Source organism: Pangasianodon hypophthalmus, chromosome 3 (genome assembly GCF_027358585.1).
Source record: "Pangasianodon hypophthalmus isolate fPanHyp1 chromosome 3, fPanHyp1.pri, whole genome shotgun sequence".
Classification (NCBI taxonomy): Eukaryota; Metazoa; Chordata; class Actinopteri; order Siluriformes; family Pangasiidae; genus Pangasianodon; species Pangasianodon hypophthalmus.
In genome coordinates this window covers 14,644,680-14,664,798 of record NC_069712.1, presented here as the reverse complement: position 1 = coordinate 14,664,798, position 20,119 = coordinate 14,644,680, and the positions used below count along the sequence as shown (strand labels likewise).

Below are 20,119 nucleotides of genomic sequence, written 5' to 3'. Positions count from 1 at the left end.
AAAAAATATTTTACCTCTTTAAAACACACACACACACACACACACACACACACACAAAACAAAACAAACAGAAAAAAAACAACTAGGAATCTATAAAGCACTGACACCACACAGTCTGAGAACACTAAGCAACACAGCTAAATCTGGCTCACACACAGATTCATTGTAACGTCCAGTCAAACACAGTGGATCAATAAAAGGCAAAAATAGACAGGTAAAACCAGTCTGGGTGTTTTTTTTTGTAAGTGGTGGCAGAAGGAAGTGAAAAGAAGAAAAGAGATGTTCATAGTTCTCTGGCATGATGTGGAACTCACTGTACTGGCTCTCTATGACTGGGAAGTCCCTCACAGTCACTGGAACACTGTCTGCATCCATACGTAGGGAAATCACCTTCTTCTGGTGTTTAGACGACCTTCTCACCAGAAATGTCTACAGCACATATGCACAGAAATAGGACAAGAGTGAGAAGACAAACATACACTAATGTTCATCATTGTGCTGTGGTACTGTATGTGTGATTAAGATTTCAAACGTCATTCAGGTCAAGTTGAACAATGCAACGTCATGTGTTTAGATCTGGCTAGAAAGCATAATCAACAGTTAATTATGTTTTTTAAAACTCAAATGTGACATTAAAACTGACATGATATTTACTACATTTCAGATTACATTAGTCATTTTAAACCCTTGACCAGGAGCTGAAACGTCAGTAATTTCATTAGCCCAAGTGTAATATGCCAGTAGGGATGCTACTCCAACAATGTTCCGACAGTTTAGCGCAGATACATGACATGAAATCACAAGCTTCAAAAATTATCTCGCTCATAAACCATTGGAATAGCAAGGAGAAATCTCCAAAACCTAAATTTGGATGGCTAATAGACATGCAATTACAAGTTTTACCAACAATGCTAACTAAAGAGCAATCTTTTTTTGTAACGATTCACTAACAAATACAGAATATGTTACATTAATATCTCTACTTCTGACCCTCTATGCCTGTATAATAAACCAGTATTAACATATGTATAAAAACCAGTAGGGGAGTATACACTCTCATAATCTTGGAGCTAACACAACAATAACAATCCTAAATCAGTGCAAGAAGAAGTTAGCATTATAATAATGAGAATGATAACACAACCTCTTGTAAAGTGAATTAAATATTGCTGTACATGTTCAGTTTCAGATCATAAACAATATAGAGCAATACTAACGAGACTGAGCAGAACTAAACTGAACTGAAACATTATATCTCATAAACATTCTCCGTACATTAATGTAACTTGCAACCAAACAATGTGTATGTGTATATAGTGTGTGTGTGTGTGTGTGTGTGTGTATATATATATATATATATATATATATATATATATATATATATATATATATATATATATATATATATATATATATATTACACACACACACACACACACACACACACTATGTACTATTGTGTGTACAGCACGCTCACCCCTGGTGGCTGAGGCTGCAGGATGCGTTTTGCTTCTTCATCGTTGAGTTGCAGTAAAAGCCAGACCGAGTGTGTGTGTGTCAGTCTGTCCAGCACACTCATGCGCCGGCGTAGAGAGTCATAGCCAGAGTCTCGGACCCCTGCTGCACCAGTGCAGACTGACGACTGCAGGAACAGGCCACTCACCTCCCCCTCCAGCCTACAGAGAGAAAAATGTAAATGGCTTGCAATGTCTGTCAATGGAAATATCCAATTTTATTCAGAGCTAAACACTTTCCACGGTAAAATAATTTGGCCTGTCATATTTGATGTTCATAGAAGCATCTGGAACAGTACTTCCCAATCCTGGTCATGAAAACTACTGCATATTTTAACGTTTTCTCTACTCAGTTTGATAATTTATTAAAAATAGATGAGCTACAAAAGAGAAACACTAACATGTGTAGTGCAGATGTGCTGGAGTAGCACGACTGAAAACTGCTAGTTCAGACTAGCCTCCTGAATCAGACAGTCTTCCCGCTTGTGCATATGAAAACTTTGTTGTTGTTCTGCCATGAGACATGGTCTTTCACATATCATGAAATGAGCAGGCTATCAAATAAACATACAAACCAGGCCAAATACATTTTGAATACATTAGCATATTAGTGTAGTTTTTCTGACAAAATCCATGTTAGAATGTATATTATGAAACTCTCTTCTTTTTTCTCCAAAGTAAAAATCTAAAGATTCACTGCATATGGTAGAAAAATGTAAACATTTTTTGTTTTTTCACCAAGTATGCTGAGGAGCTAAAGAGAAAAATGCAACCCCTAGTGGACAACAAACAGCATTACCATAAAAACACAAAGGAAATAGCTTTGGTGATATTAACCATTACATTTAAACAAAATAATAACTCTCATATTAATAGAAGACATTTGCAACACACACACACACACACACACACACACACACACACGTTTATTTTATTATCTTTGTGAGGACTTACCACTGACATATTTATTAATACAGATAATTCATGCTACTAACCTTAACATCAATAACCAAAAGCAAACATTTTGGCTCTTTTATGTTTTTTCTTTCCCAATAAAATGACTTTTTTGTTTTAAAAAAAAAGTAGCTTTCCTCATGGGGATCAGACATGTCCCCACAAGGTCAAAACTGTCAGCTATTTATAAAAAATAAAAACACCCCCCACATACACTCCTCAGAGTTACAGCTAATTTAATAGGTATTCTTGTAATCCTTGGCCAAACATGCCACTGTTAATTAACTGGGCTCTGGTCTTGGATTAAACATTTAAGAATCATCCCCACTATCGCACAGATCACCAAAGGTGTTAACTACAATTTCTTTAAAAAAAAAAAAGCGAGTCTAAGTTAACCTAAAAATACAGCTAAGGACCTATAAATATATATGAGAAGTAAGGGAGTGAGTGTGAGAGAGTAAGACAGAGTGAACGATAAGGAGAGAGTGAGAGAAGGAGACTGAGAAAGAGATAGAATGAGAGAGTGAGAGTGAGACTTACCCTTGTAGGAGCTTTGTGTCTGGTTCTCTAACTGTTTGAACCATCTCCTGTTTCAGCTCTGAGATCTCAGTGGAAAATGTGTCTATCAGCTACAGACAGACACAAACACAGCAGTGTTAAAGACCTGTAACATGCTCTTGAGCACTTGTGCGTGCATGCAACAGAATTATTTTTGCAGATTCAGACATGAGTCACTGCTCCTCCAAACCCAGGCCGGAGCTGCTTCCCTTTTATGCACACTGACCCCAGATTAAGAGAAAACAGAACCTATGGGTGAATAGCAAAACTCACAGTATGCTAAATTATCGTAAATCCGGAAAATTTACATCATATATACAAGCATTTAGTACTATTGACGGAAGTCTGATTCAGTAAATCAAATATCACATATCGAAAGTCAGAGACGTAGTTTAATAGTCATGCCTTTGTGCTTTCTGATCACCCAAACAAGAAATGAAAGTTAGATTTACTCAAGACAACGTAAGTGTAGTGTAAACTAAGAAGATGAGTGGTTCAATTCAAAAGAATCAGTTGGTGTGATGTATGTTTTTACTGAACTGTGTGAGGGAAGTAAGGCTGCGGTTAACTTGCAAGTGGGAAGTCTAAACTCAGAATTAAATAATTTTCCAGCTAAGTGTATTCAAAGTACAAAGCGGGAAAAACATGGGAAGCGTGCGTTTTGTTAGCAACAAGGTAGCCATCCAACATCAGTAATCATGGGTATCGGATGTTTTCTACATTCTTAAAACAGAAGACTGTCTGTCAGCAGAGATATGAAACAATTAATTTTTCATTTTCGCTCATTCTGAACATAAATTATATATTTGCATTCCTGCTCTAGTGTTCCACGCCCCTGGTTAGAATTAACTAAAAAAAAAGTTAATTTACTTTACATATGATAGCATATTCTGCTTATAGGAAGACTAGGGTGTAAATAAAACCAAACACTGCATTTAACCAGAAGCTTGTTTATTTATTTTTAACATTTTCAGAGCATCCTTCCACTTTGCAGTGTGATTTGTTGCTTGCAAAATCATAGGAAAAAAACTTTCTGTATAGATTTTACTACCATTGCCCCATCATTGAAAACCCAGCTATAGTTTAGGTTAGTTGATTAATTGATCTTTCAGTAGCTAGACATGGTAAATTCTAGACAGGAATTTAGGCCTATTGGAAAATTGTTTAAGTTTAGGCTGTGCTTTCTTGTACTCTCAATGGAATGGGAAAATAAAGTTTTTAATCGGTTAAGAACTTTTTAAAATCACATTTTCATGTTGGAACAATTTAGAGTGACTTTGTAGGCATTTTCAATTGCATTAGAAGGGCACTTCTGTTCGATAACAACAGGGGGCAGTGTTTCATCACTCTCTCTACGTCCAGGTCTGGCAGTTCCAGAGTCCAGTCTCTGAGAACACAGGCTTAAGTAAAAACAGGCATTACTTTCATACTCCTAAATATTTTAGAACTGAATATTTAAATAATTTGTTAAACCTATGGAAAACTAACCACACTTTGCCTTGCGTTTCGGTTTTTCTGAGCCAGCAAATTTCGATTATGCTCTGTAGATATTTGTCTAACCCCACAGCCCTAGTCAGCAAACCACAATTACACCCCAGTCTCGTGTGCACTGAATGCAGCTCACAGCCAAAAAAACACAGCCTCTACACAGTCTTGTATAAAGACCTTAACTACAAAAAAAGAGATTGCTGTCAAAAGTATTTAAAAAATTCCCTTTTAAGAGAAGTTAAATATCTCATTTAATTTTTTAGACATGAATTAAAAACAATCTAATACTAAAATCAATGTTATTAAGCATGTCTTTTTATTAAACAAAAAAAAAGCTACTGAGCTGGCAGAAACATGTAATGTTAGGTAATCTATATATGTGGAATGGAAGCTAAGAATTAAAGAATTAAGAGGAAACTGAGAAAACTTTTATGACAGATTTAACATTGAATGCAGCACATTCCTCAGGACTAACATCAGTGAAAGAGAATAGTATCATTTACAAGTAATATAATAAACAGACTTTAGATAATGAAAAAGACAGGACATGGGATGAGAAGAAAACTACAAAAACATTAAATGAATAAAACATCCATATGAAAGCTGCTAGGCAGGGTCCATGGGTCCAGGATTTTGCACTTAACAAAGATTAACTAGGAAAAAAAAACCTCAGTATACATTTTTGCTTGCTCTAAGGAGATTTAGAAGGAAAGTATGATGCCTGTGAAGCTGGCAACCTGGTGACTGGCACTTCTGCCTTTTCAAAAGGTCAAAACACTCTTCTAAATGGCACTCAGTAACTCTCTCTCTAATGAGCTCCATGATTTAGTCATACACTGTGTGGGCATCCAAAATAGCAGCCCAGACCCTAGGAAACTACATATTCCTGGAGACATTGTAAACTTTGAGCAGACGCATGAGAAAATCTAAACAGAGCAAACTAATAACTGATGGTGGAAATCCTCCACAAAAAAAATGAAAGGAAAAAAATGTATAAAAACACCTGCTACTCGACACAGCTAAAAGCAACTCTCCGTCTTTTGGTAAATAGCATTCGTAAAAAGAGGTAATAAAAGCTGTTGTTCATTCATGTCCATAATCCTAAAAAATCCACTATAATCAGAGAAAATCTTCATAAATGCACACGGCTGATTTATTCAAGACTTTGGCTGCAGCAAAACTCTTCACTGAAACAAAGCCAGAGACTTAAGTCAGTGAGTAAAACTTCCTTCATAAAACAGAGATTACGTCACTGGTTTGGTACAAAATAAAAGAAGCATGAACTGAAGGCTTCAGTAAATCTGGCCTTGGAATATCCAGTGATGAAGGCACAGTCCTTACAGAGCATACACATTTTACTTCTAACCATTTGCTAAAAGAATTATTGAAAAGTGCTGTACATTTGTGGCTCAAGTACTCAAGCTGGGTAAAATAACATTCCAGAGGTTTACACCAAAATCTAAGTGAGCTGTGAGTAGTGTGTATTTCTGTCCAGCTCTAAAATCAGACAGCTTCAAAAACTATAGACCGTGTGGAATGGAGAGCAATAGAGCTATTAAACAAAGATACATGGGAATAATGGCATAAGCTGTCAGGGTTTAAATCCACCCTGCTGTAGACAAGCACTCACAAATATTATATTATTACATTTTTTCAACACAATTTATTAATGATCAGCTCTGATATGTGTAAATATATTAATGAAGTAAAAACTGACAGAGCATGTGGTTCTCAGAGTTTGAATATTCTCATTGGCTTTAGCTCCAGCATGGAGGCAGAGCACCAAAAGCAGACTAAACAGACTGCTTTAAACCAGGAGCGTTGTTCTTTGTAGATTCTGTTTATGTAATTACCAAAAGAAGATGACCAATTTAACTCCTAAAACATCCAAAAGCATTTTGCAGGTTGCAAGAAAACTGATGTCAATTACACTAGATACCGGTACCTTAAAGAAGCTGCCACTGCGGTCCATCTGGCAGGGCTTCACCGACGCGTCTGCGGCCATGCTGGCGTTCTGCCTGCTCCGCTGTGTGCTGCTGCCAGGGCTCTGTGGAGCATAAACACACCGTTTATCTGAGGAAATTCCAGCTCATTCCAAGAGGGCAGGTCAGAGATCTGAAGATCAGATGGAGCTCCAACAAAAGTCTGTGCTCTCTCTGCTCTCATATTCCTGAGCAAAAATGACTTCTGTAGAGTCCTCTCCACTGTCATCTTTATTTTTTTGCTGCATGGAATGTATGCCGAACTCTATCCTTCTCCAAACACAAACATACAAAACTCTTCTCCACACCTACGATCCACCCCTTCCTGTAAATAGTGCCTCAAGAGTTGGTGTTTGTTGTGATGCATTGTGAGTCATTTCTCCACAGGCAGTTTGTGTTCCGTCACTGTGGACCAAAAAATTCAGCAAAGCAAAACCAACATGCTATCAACTTTGTTCTCTTGTGCAGTTGTACTTGTGTAGTGCTTTTTAAAAAGCCTAAGATGGAAAAAAAGTCAAGAATGTTAGCCTGGGGGATGACTGCAGTCAATAGGTTAGTGGTCATACCATGTGAACAAACCGAGGGGGTGAAGATGGACAAATGGAGAAGTGCGTAAAACCAGTTTATTCTGAGACTAGTGAAATGAGACAGTGAGCAACCTATGAATGTACAACTTCATTACACCAGTTGGGAGCCTGGCATAGAGCAGTACAGACATGACATCATGAAGCACAAATGTCTAGATACCCAAATTAAGTTTTATGCCACTGCCTGTTCTTGTTGCACTGAAATGACTGTTTTTCTGATCTCCTGTCATTTGATAAACAAAAGAACATGTATTAGCAAGAATTCCTGTTGATATTTCCGGTCCAACATCATTACAAATGACCCAGAAATAGGAGTCCAAGAGTCTACAACTCATCTGCACATCCTAAATTCCAAATGCTGATTTTGTGGGCTTTGTTAATGATGAATGTGCCTCACTCACCCCCTGAATATGATTCTCACTATTTAGAAATAAAGCCACTTCTGACCAACTTCCATATGCCTAAAATCCTGACACTCAGAAGACTTTGATCCAGCACAGCTGTGCACAACCAACATATGCACAACAACCTTCTGCCTTCCTTCAGCATAAGTCACACCACCTCTATAACTATTACAGCATCGATTTTCAATGTTATTGTCAACAAAAGAAAGAGAACAATCTTGTTTGTCTGTACTCCTTTAACCGGCATGTGTCTTTTTATTGGGGTAGTACACTGTTATTGGAGTGGGGTGTCTGGGGATGTTGTTTTGGTCCTCACACTGGATAAAAAGTCATGTTCAATTTGTAAGACTCAGTTCACATTTGATGTAACTGTAAGCTCAAAACAACCCCAGGGTCTTCTCGACAAATCATTTCTACCATCTTCCAGGCGTTCTCCCTTGTTTTCTTTCCTCAAATTATCACATCTTTTGCTCCAAAATCCCCTGCATGTTTTCTCTTCCAGACTACAGATAATTATCCAGCATGACGCTGCAGTGAATCAAAGACACACCGTGCTGCCTGTTGTCTTATTTTATACAAAAGCCAGCAAAAACAGAGGCTTGCTTTTCAATATTGTGGCGCATGTCTCAGGAAATGACTGGGGCATGTAGGGGGGAAAGCAGAGGTCTGCCTGTCCTAGCGACATTTCCTGAAAAGCATTGACCCTCTGCTGATGGATACACTCTGAGCATAATACGTTAAATCTCTTTCTTATTACGCAGGTCTGCACCTCATGTGCACACACATGCGTATTTAAGTGAACAAAATCGAACCAGTAGAGGAAAGCCTTTGTTTATTCTGGGTTGAACCCACTTGTTCTCTGACACACACACGGACGCACACACACACACACACACACACACACACACACACGCGCACACACACACGCGCACACAAACCCGCACACAAACCCGCACACAAACCCGCACACAAACCCGCGCACACGCGAACACACACGCGAACACGCGCACACACACGCACACACACGCGCACACACGCACAAAACCCCTCCCTCAGTGTTAGGTAAATAGGAAAGCCGCTTAAGTGCCAGGCAGAATAAACATGGGGAAAGTCATTACTTGGGTCAAAACATATCCTTCATCTGAACAGACACACAGAAATACAGAGAAAAATCTCTAAAAGATATTAATCCTTACTAATAATGCCTAGGGAAAAAACAGGTAATACACAAGGAAAATAGGGAAATATTCAATGGCAGGGTGGTGTGATGTGGCCTATCACAAAGAGAAGTTTATTATTATTTTCCAGTAACAGCATATTCTGAAGTGTTCTAATTCCTCTTACACCACAGCAATATGTCAACAATTACAATTTTTTATTTATTAATGAATGACACATCCTATTTGTAACTGTTTATAGTTACATTTAATGTTGTGGACTGTCCATGAGAAGAGTTAGTTCCTATTATCAATTACTATATGGTAGCTATAAACAGTCACCCCCTCTGCAGCCTCTCTTTCCCCTCTTTCTTAAAGTTAATAAGACAAAAAAACACAACTTTTTTATGTTACTGAGAAGCTACATACTGCAACCTATATTGGAAAACCTGCTGTTATAAAGCACAGACACCCGAGCCTCCTTCCATAAACGTTAAATAAATATCTTCATACAGAAAGCTTCACTATATCAATGATTGTAAGTCTTTGTTAAATGATGTTTATATTCATTTATTATCAGGATTAAATTGTATGAAGCGTTTGTCCCTGTAAAACAGCTCTTACTATAGAAACAAGAATGTATTAGAATGATTTCAGCTAGTGCTGTACTGTTTACCCAACACCTTCTGGCCAATCGGATTCAAGAATTCAACAGCACTGTGGTATAAGTAACATTATTCTCAGCAAAGAAGACTGTCAGTCGCCCCTGTGCTGCCTTGGCCCATGGTACACTATGTGAACAATAGAGATAAAGACTGCATGCCATCCGTAAGTGTAAGAGTGTCTGAGGTTGTGTGCACGCCAAAGGAAGGCTCTGTTCAGAAACACAAAGACACATCTGAGCTGCAAATCACAGAGTAGCTCTGTCTTCAGAAACACTCTTCCAACACACACACATGGCAGGTGCAGAGGAATCACTGAGGGCCATGGCAGTTTCCCTGGCAGCACTAACAAGGTTTTGAGTGGAAATTGGGAGCGCAGACAATTAAAGGACGTGTTTTAAATCAACACACCAACTACATATAGAGATATGAGACCTTCTTTTTCACTCTTATACATAACGAAAATCACATTTTTGAGGGTGTGCCCTTGTGTGCATGTTTTTGCAGCTGCAGTTTTTCTGAAGAATGACACATCTGGGCCAAAAACACACTCAGTTTAGAAAAGATCCCTGTTTGTCATTATTGTTATTACTCGTCTAAAAGGGTAGCTGAGGGCTGGAAGGCAATTCAAAGCTGATTGGACTGGTATGCAATAAGCCAGAGAAAATATTCCCCACTGCTGGCACGCATGTTTGTGAGAGCACGCAAAATAAATAGGTGCGTTCTGCACCCTAGGCTAATAGATGAGTAGCTACATGAAAGGCACATGCCAAGCAAAATAAAAAATGTCCCCATCAGTAAATCTGTTGCAAAGTTGCCTTTAACAGGAATGTGACACAAGAGTCACATTTCCTGGTTTGATTAATGGGAAAACACCCTCCTGGTGACGCCCTTTAAAGGCGGAAATCAATTCTGAAGGAATATCTACCTTCCATCTGTCTGGTTCTACCTCATTAGACACAGAAATCAACAGGAAAGTATCCAGTAATAAGAATTTTTTGTTTTTGCAAAATTAAACTGTACTTGCCATTCAATTTGGATCTGAGATGTATCAAGGATGTACACTCAAGAAAACCCTGGGCAATTCAAGGAATTCAAGGCAGCTCCTTCCTTTTCTCATTCTTGCTCAAAGAATGCTTCAGGGAAATACGTGCATGTGTGGTGGCCGGGGAAAACAATACATATAGCAGAATTTTGACTACATTACTTCTTGGAACCTACAGGTTTTCCTGGACAGAAATATGTTTCTCTTTTGCACACGTCTCAGTCACAATAAAATTATAGCATTTTAAAATCTGGCTACCACCAAAAGAGAAAAGGGAGAAAATTGCATTTAAAATGGCTGTTCACAAACTCCACTGAAAGGCAGAACCACAGTGATTACTAAAAGCAACTGCTACTGACCAAATATTTCGTATTTAATATGTATGAATTAAAATATCTAAATAATAAATAATGTCCATGAAAACAATATTTATTTTTATAGCTGCCTTTACTCATAGCCTACAGACTTTTTGTAGATACACGTTTGTTAAACTGGCTCTTTGTCTACTTAATGTGAGCTTTGCAGAAAATTTAAAAAGTTAATAAAAATATGTTTACTTTGTTTTGGGGAAATATTTTTAAGTGTTCTTTGAGTAGATATGTCAAGTATGTTATAGACAGAAAATGTTTACTGAATTCCGCCTCAGTGACATCTGACACGTCTTCTTCCGCATGTATTAGATAGATTCAGACGTATTTGGTGCCAGACACTGAGCTCAAGTCTTTTATTTATTTATTTATTTTTTTTTTTTTTGCAAGGTGCATAGAGAAAATATATGAAAGGAAAACTATTCTATTCTATTCTATTCTTATTATGCCTCTACTTAACTGAAGGACAGGATAAAATTCAGTTCTACAGATGCTGCCTCTCTCTAAAGATACACCACTCAGAATCATATATATAAGTACTACTACAAATATACCTATACCTAACCTGAATCTTAATCTCAGTATCAGAAATGTGTGTGTGTGTGTGTGTGTGTGTGCCAAAAATCACCATCTTTCACAGGAAGTGCCAGGAAGACTAGCACTGTGTACAATGAGTAAAAGGTAAACGTATCTCAGATTATGTAAATCCAAATCTGAACCCTTGTCCTTACAGAACAGTCATATCCAGACGCAATACAGTCAGATTAAACTGCTCAACTAATCTCAGTCCATTTGATGAGGGAACTTTCTGTTTGTGCTCCAACTGGTTAAGAGAAAAATAGAAATTAAACTCATCGTCTATAGCTTTAGGAAGGAGTGGGCAGCGTGTGCTGAACAGACACACACGGAAGCAGAACTAAATACCTGAAGTGACGTAAGGGGTTTAATAATGGGTATACACCTGGTGTCGAGTTCTTCCAGTTCTGACACACTAACCTGAAAATCTCCATTAAATTATGGAGTTATTATATTTCACAATTCAACTAAATGATAACTATACAAGAGGACATTCACAGTGGCTGTGGTCAGTTCCTCAGTGCTCACTAAACAAAACCATCAGTATAGAAATCACCTGGTGATAGAAGTCATTAACCTAGTGTTAAATGCCTATTACTACAAACAAAGTCACTTTTCTTAAGCTTGGGTGTTCTTGCTTTTTATCTTCGAGGTTTAAGAAACATCCTCCCATCAAAGCTAATAACATCAGGGAGTTAATACTCATAGGAACCCACTGCAGGCCTGGGCAAGCACACATGTATAGTCTGAGAGATACACACAAAGCAGTACAAACACCCACATACATTCACAAACAATGAGAGAAATAGAGTCCACAGCGAGGAGGTACATCCTTCTGTAAATACACTGTTCTTATTCTGGTCAGGCCTTCAGGCGAATAATGTAGGTGCGGCATAGTGGAAAAGAAAAGTGGTTATAAGGCACAGATTTTGGCTAATGAAGTCTGACGCTGTGTGCGTTTTCTCATTAGGATCCTGCTGTTATACAGCCTTCTGTCCAATAGTAGCACCATAAAGTGAACTTGAGATGTGGTCTGCAGAGACAGAAGGGGGTTGGCTTCCTGGAGCAGCTAAAAATGGGGTTCCATCAGGAAGTGGCAGACATTGTCTTGTACAATCATGCTGCTGGCCCACAGAGAATAAATGTGAAACCTGGAAGTTCTTATATAATGTAAAATACTGTGGGTTTCACTTCATTTCCGATCCCTGTCTGTAAAAAGAGGAAAAAGGAATAGGAGGACTTTATGAATTACATTGACAGACAAACAAAAAGAATAAAAATCTTAAAATAGCCACAACCACATCTCGGAGCACAAAATCTTCTAAACGCTTATGGTTAGAGAGTTTCACATAAGCTTGCATTTAAGTATACTTTAAAAATTAGTCACAAATTTCCACCTACACAAAAACACCTCACGCAAAACACATACCTCATTCACCACATGAGTTGTCTATGGCTTATAATGGGAGCACCAAGCATTTCACATGTACTGGTAGAGTAAGAATGAAAGTGAGCGAGTGTGTATATAGTTCAGGCCAACACTCCACAGGATGTGGCCAGTTAAACCCTCCACCATTTCCCAGGCACAGCTCCAGCAATTCACAACCAAGTCAGGAAATAATTCTCATGTAGTGGCATAATCATACAGTAACCTATAACAGTTTAGTAGCAGTAATGTACCATGTATATTTCAATAATTCATCAAAGTTGGTTTACTCCCACTCTAAATCTCTTTCTCCCTGAGCTTTCGCTTCTTCAGACACCTGTTAACTGGTCAGCGATGGTTTTATTGTGATCCCTTTCCAGTGACGAATGGAAGTGGCGCAACAGAAAACCGTTTGCTCTATTGTCTGGAGATCACTAGTTGAAATTCCAATGAGTCAACAGCCATCTTTGGCTGGGAAAGTACAAAAATGGTCATGTCCTTTGTCAATCACAGCAACACTAGCCAATTACGGGTGTCTGCAAGCTCGTGTACAGTGCATGAGCAAAAGTTTGAAAGCATGTAACTGGCCTGCTTCACATGTCTCAGAGTAAGCATGTGTTTGCCTTCACCCACCCCAATCTGTAGCTGTCGTATGATAGCGGAGAGCTGGCTGGTGGGTGGGAATCGGTCAAGATAAAAAAAAAAAAAAAAAAGCAGAACATTTATTCAACAGGGTTCCTAGATTTCTAAGTGTGCTGTTCAGTTCTTTCTCCTTCTGCTAATCTGCTAATTTTGAATATTTTGAATACATGCACTTTGCTTGAACAGCTGACTTGACTTTTGTCTGAAATATCCCCTGTCTGTGTACGCCACTGTAAATTTTTACTACTGATTTGTTCATCATTGAAGTACATGGCGGTCACTCACTGGATTCTTTGTGTGCACGGATCAAATAGAATTGCTCTTCTTGGATCAATGATCTGGCAGGGGAACTGATCCCGCCTGCGTCAGGACAGATCTGTGTCAAGTCACTACAAACAATGGAACATGGATTGAAAAACCTTCACTCCAATTTAAAGCCATCTTCAAAGTGCTGCACACAGCACACATCCGTTGTTCTAAGCCCTGGTATCATGCATGTTCAACTCCAGGTGTTGGCTGTTGAGAAAATGGATTTGCTGCACTGTGCTGCCTTCTGCACCCAGAACCATTAACATGTTCACACAAGCTGAGAGCTACTGCAAGTAATGCAAAACCCTTTGTGGCAACAGGAAGTTTTCTTCCTGAACTGTTGACATTGCTACCGTAAATGCTGAACACATACAAGTGGTAAAACCACGGCGCTGTTAAGCAATCTAGGATATTTTAGATCAGAGATGGCATGTTTCCCCCCCCTCTCTATATTTTGAGATACACTGTAAGAATGTCATTAGGGTATATACATTCTGGAGTCCAATAATAATAATTTTTACACCCACAAATAACCCAAAGCTGTTACTTTTCTAGAAGTTGATACAGGGTTGGTATTTCTGTTGTGTTTGGTAAAAGATTTATATGAAATTAAAACAAAGAAAAATAAAGAATAATGTGTGGTTTCATCATAATTTCATGTCATACGCAGTCTGGCTTAAAGGAAAAGATACCAATTATGAATTTCACTGTCCCTCCCCTGCAACTAACCTTACTGAAGCCTGCAGTTTTATTAAGGTGTTACACTCTACTTTCCTTACAAATATAAGTACATATAAAGTATAATAAATAAACATAAACTGAGGCAAAAGCTTGTGGCTCATTAAAAATGACTGAATGTGTTATCCTTGCTTCCACTGTTCACTGTTCCACTGTTCACTCTTCACATATCTGTTGCAGTCACTAAAAATAATCATTCTTATTACATAGGAGGCATCTAATTTGGGCTGTTTCCTCTGGGTAGTGTCTTTCTCTGGATATCTGTGATATCTGGATATCTTTCTCCAGCTTTGCACTATGAGACAGAAGCAGATGACCCAAAATCTTTGTACTATGTGAAATATGCATTCACGCCAAAGTTAAGATAAGCACAGTGCAGATTGTAATCTAAAAAGTATTTTATTTTTATACAGTGTAATCTGTCAGTTGTGATCATGTACTTACACTAGAAGCAACCCCACTCAGGTAATTATTGTTCTCTAAGATACTTACAGCTGACGCTGAATCTGAGTCAGCAATGAGGAACTCAACATTAAAGACAATTATTTTAAAGGAATTAAAAGAAAGGCAGCAGCCTGAGTTTAGATTGGTTTATTGATACCAAGTGCATTCATACCAAACAGTATCAAACATATTAACACCACACCTTATATGACAACAGCCTTGGTGTCTTTTCTATTGACTGAAGTACTGTATTACAGTACTACACAACTGCAGCAGAAAATGAAATTCTTCTATAACTAGCCAAAGAATTTAAAAATGAAGTGGTGTATAACACACAACAACAACTAAGCAAGCAATTCCCAGTATGTAAATGTGTGGCTTATTACCAAATGCCGTGGTTCAGATTTTATTAGACGCTATGATGAGACACCCTGCATGGCAACTTCCCAGTTCTCTTACTAAGACAACCCTGGGAATCGTTTCTCAAGAAATCACCGCTCTGGGTTTCCTTACTAAAAAAAACAACTAGGAAAAGGAATGCAGGATTAACATAACACAACCAACTCAATTGACATAGAACAGAACATAAACACTGGTATGCTTCAGTGCAATATACTTAGCAATAGGCCAGTTTTAAACACCTGGCACAAACACCCTCACATGCCGTAACGTGGAATCACTACAAGCCAACTTGTCATACTTGTTTCAGCAGTCTCTAAATTTAAGTCTGACTAATGTCCATAATCCCTTAGGAATTTAAAAAATTATGACATTTCCAGTTCCTCATAACAGAAAACTTACACTATGTTGTCAACCAGCTGCATTAAATGCTGAGGGAAAAACAGTGATTTATCAACTGTAATTACTGTTACTGAGACACTAACAGTGAATAACAAACTTTTTATTATGTGCTTAGGGCATCCTGACCATCCTGATGTCAAATGCTGTATGAGTATTTATGTGTTTTGGTAATCACTATACAAAACATACAAATAATTTTAGTCAAAAGAACACAGGCCAATCTTTAACCACATCACATCAGGATTACAGCATTATGTTTTAATGTAGCCTAATACATAGTATTGTGCCCTAAGTTATACATGTGTCCATGTATAACTTAATCAGTGAAACCAAGGAACCATCACTTTTTTTTACTATAGTGATCTCGCTGGTCACTTTACACCACTGGAATGCTTACAGCTTGATGGTGGTTCTGCACAAAATTTCAGTTCTGCCTGCTCTCCACTGAGACCAAGTGTATTAACAGATTTTACAGGCATAGATGAGCCACAGACACACAGTTATAGCAGCATGTCTCTTTACTTAGGTACTCTACAGAAATAAAGCATCTGAGTTAGGCCTGGATGAAAACAAGCGCTGGTTTCCAGATTAGATTTTTGGTAATAGCAAGTAAGGGTTCAGGGTTCCGACTTAACTGTGATACAATATGATTTCAATTCTTAAGGCAATGATTTGATGTTTGACAATACCCCTCAATCTGCTATGATATGATATAATACGATTTTGATTCATAAGGTAACAATTCAATAAATTTGTTCAGAATCTGTGCATTAATTTGTGAATGATGATAATGGAAAAAAAAAACTATTTCTAGCCTAATAATTTTTTTACACATCACTTTAAAAATGTGAATTATTTTTCACACCAGAGAAAGTTTTTGATAATAAACAAAATGACATATAATCAATTATAACCAATAATAATGAAGTTATAATTGTTGCCTCGATTCATTTTAATCAGTCAATCGATACAAATATCTAATCCTTACACACTTAATAGTTAGGCTATGAAACAACCAATAAGGCTGACGCAATAAAGGGTATTAACTGTACCAGGCTTTGGTGCTGGAATGGTAACCTCAGGCGTACATCTTATGCACCTTTAGGATGTATCTTTTACCCAGAAAGGTGCACACTTGTGTAACTTTAAAACTTTTAGGTTTAGAAGGAAATTATGGTCCACTGCAGTGACAAGGAATGAAACACTTCAGTGTACTTTTTTAAAAGAGTGAGCTGTCCAGTGAATAGAGAATAATCTGAAAACCAAACCCTGAATGTGATTCTTCATAACCTGTGTTTTTTTTTTTAACTCCACCCAGACACTGTTTTTCATCAGACAGGCTGTATAAAAGCAGGGTTTTCTAAATGCTCAGCTGCAAAATGAAAAGTTTTTATTATTTTAATCATGATACAGGTCAGTGACCAAGACAGGTTTTCCTCTCATTCATGAAGTATTTGTACCGAGATAAGACAACTCAGCAAAGATTAAACAAACACCAAACTCATGCCAGATGCTCAACTAGGCAATCAACCTGTTTACAAATAACAGCATGGGTTTAGTAAGTGAAACAGGAAAGATTTAATCACAGGAATGTGTACAGTTAGTTACACAACGTTTCAGCTCTTTTCACACTGCTTCTTTGTGTCACTTTACCAATTGGCCAAATGAGCAGGGACTGGGAGGGTTTTTGGAAAGCTTAGTGCAACAACAGGTGCTGGTTCAGCATTTAAATCGCCTAAATATACAAGAAGCCAGCTGGGAAATTTGTGTAATAAACAGGTGTAAACTAATATTTTCCAGTAAATGTTAGAGTACAGGGTTTTAGTGATGGCTTGTCGAGCACACTCCACAACCACAACAACCTCCTGCAGCCATCCTTTCCCCAGGCTTGTGTTAGTCTACAGCGTGGGGCAAACTACCAAACAAACACAAGCAGCATCTAACTTTTTTTTTTTTTTTTTTTTAAAGCTTTCGGAAACACTGTACAGAAACGCATTTCTGCATTTCTCCCAAGACATGTATTAAAGGCTGAACGCTCACCTCAGCGATGGTCGGACACAAAACACCAGAACTCCGGAAAACAACTACACGCCGCTCACAGCACAGCTTTCCAACCCCAACACATACTTCTCTGTCACGCTGGGAGTTCGCTCCAGAACCAAGCTAGGAGGAGTTCCTCTTCTAGTCTACAGGAAAGAGCTCTTCCATAACCAGAGTGTTTTCACTTGGACAGCGCATGCGACCTCTCCCGGCAACAACAATCTCAGGAGAACAAAAGTAAACCGGCGTCGGGTTTCATGGTCACGTGATTTCTCGCCGGAATGTCCTGGACGGGAATGTGGTCTTTGTTTGAGTAACAACCAAAATCAGTTAAAAAACACAGTGTGGTCATGACTGACAACCTGCTGACCCTCCCACTCAAAGCTGAAGCAAATGGTTTACCACCAGAGCTCTAGCTTCAAAAACAAACAAACAAACAAACAAACAAAAAACTTCTACACATAGGCTAAGATTGTCAAACTTTACTTTTTCCACCCTGGGACCCCTTTAACCCGTTTAAATAAATAAATAAATAAACACACACACACACACACACACACACACACACACACACACACACACACACACACATATGTGTGTATATATATAAAAAACAAAGTCTGAAAACCTTAGCTTATGTGTAGAGGTTTATATATATATATATATATATATATATATATATATATATATATACATATATATATATCCATCCACAGGCCCCTCAGTAGCCCTACAGATTTAATCATTCTTGAACAGTAATCAATCCATTTAAATCAAATAACCATAAATCAAAATGACTATAAATGAATGTAAAAGTTAATAAAGATAATAACTGTGACAATGGTAAGTTGTAATTGCTATCACTGTAACATCCATCCATTCTCTGTACCGCTTATCCTACACAGGGTCACAGGGAGCCTGGGGTCTATCTCAGGGGACAAGGCGGGAGACACCACGGACAGGGTGCCAAGCCATCACAGGGCACAATCTCACACTACAGACAACTTGGAAATGCTTGGGGAAGCTTTGGAGTGGGGGAGGAAACTGGAGTACAGAGAGGAAACCCCCGAAGCATGGGGAGAGCATACAATCTCCCTGCACACACAATGAGGAGGCAGGATTTGACCCCCCGACCCCGGGGGTGTGAGGCAACAGTGCTAACCACTAAGCCACTATGCCCTCCACCACTGTAACAATCAATAAATAAATAGATTTTAATAAATTATTAAATTAATAAATTAATAAATCATATACCCCCTGCCTATGCTTCACGGACCCCATTTTGAGAAGCAGTGTCTTATGTGACAAGTAATTTAATGGCTATTTGTTCACACCCCCACTTGCTAGGCTATATGAGACATATGGCATGAAATAATGTTTTCTGCATTGTACAGTCCACCATATGTCACACTGAAAGCCGTTTGGGATGCAGCCACCAGAAATATGGGGTATATTCCCCATAACTTTCCCATAACACCCAGAGCAAATGGCCTCATGGGGGCGGTAGTTGCTCGAGTTTAAAGCATTTCATAATCCTAAATTCAATCATTTATACCACAGATAAATAAAGACAATATGAAGAGAACTGCAGCTGTATTTAAGACTAAGAAAAGTGATATGTCTAGTCAATGATACTTGAGACTAGGGAAATGATATGTCTATTAATCTCATATCAAATGAGTAATACAAGTATTTCAACATAAATGCGAGTTTCGGTTCTGTGGATGAAAAGTTTAGGAATCAAACTCTCCATGACTCCAATAAAGTGCTTAATAATTAACTTATAAAAGATTATAAAAATGAAGAACCCCTGATATAAAGTAGCGGATTATATTATATTAATGCCAGTAGTTTAGTTACTGTTTATACAGTAACAATGTCTTGCTTAATTCATTCATTTATTCGTTCAGGCTTAGACCTGTTTAAATCTCACCGCGGCTTGTTGACATTCTGCACTGCACATCATCATGAGATTTTAGGGAAATATCACCGTGCACACTTGAGCAATAAATCCCCGCGTGCTGCACAACACACGCGCAGGTTCGTGTCCTATATGCGTTGCTAGGATGCGAAATCTAACCACGTAACATGTTTCACTGGTTGTGTCCCAAATAACAGGCTGTTAAATAATGACCTCTATACGTATATGTCCAGTATGGAGCCATGTGGGATTCTGCCACAGTGAATCTTGTAGTAGGCCTACAAGAAACACTTCTAATTCTTCAAAGCAGCCAACCTGGCAACCGTTACAGTCCATGTAGTAGCTATAGGCTAAAGCTAGCCTTTACTGTCAAGTAGATTATGTCTACTTACTTACTAGTTTACTTCTTCTACAAGAGCACTTGTGGTTTTGTTAGTTTCCTTTTATTACTTCTACGAAACACTGGTATGAACGTAACATTGGTACAAGCAGTAGTGGTTTTC

At 38.2% G+C, this 20,119-nt stretch overlaps 1 protein-coding gene across 1 annotated transcript in view; it reads right to left on the bottom strand.

Moving 5' to 3' along the window:
* Positions 1 to 17,924, bottom strand: part of rin2a (Ras and Rab interactor 2a) — a 32,180-nt gene extending 14,256 nt beyond the window's left edge. Inside the window, exons 1-5 of the mRNA XM_026937917.3 lie at positions 17,696 to 17,924; positions 6,460 to 6,561; positions 3,009 to 3,097; positions 1,478 to 1,676; positions 315 to 429 (exon numbers count right to left, since the gene is read on the bottom strand). Of these exons, the coding sequence (XP_026793718.1) occupies positions 315 to 429; positions 1,478 to 1,676; positions 3,009 to 3,097; positions 6,460 to 6,519 (463 nt within the window). The 5' untranslated portion in view covers positions 6,520 to 6,561; positions 17,696 to 17,924. The remainder of the gene's footprint in view (positions 1 to 314; positions 430 to 1,477; positions 1,677 to 3,008; positions 3,098 to 6,459; positions 6,562 to 17,695) is intronic.
* Positions 17,925 to 20,119: the final 2,195 nt, after the last annotated feature.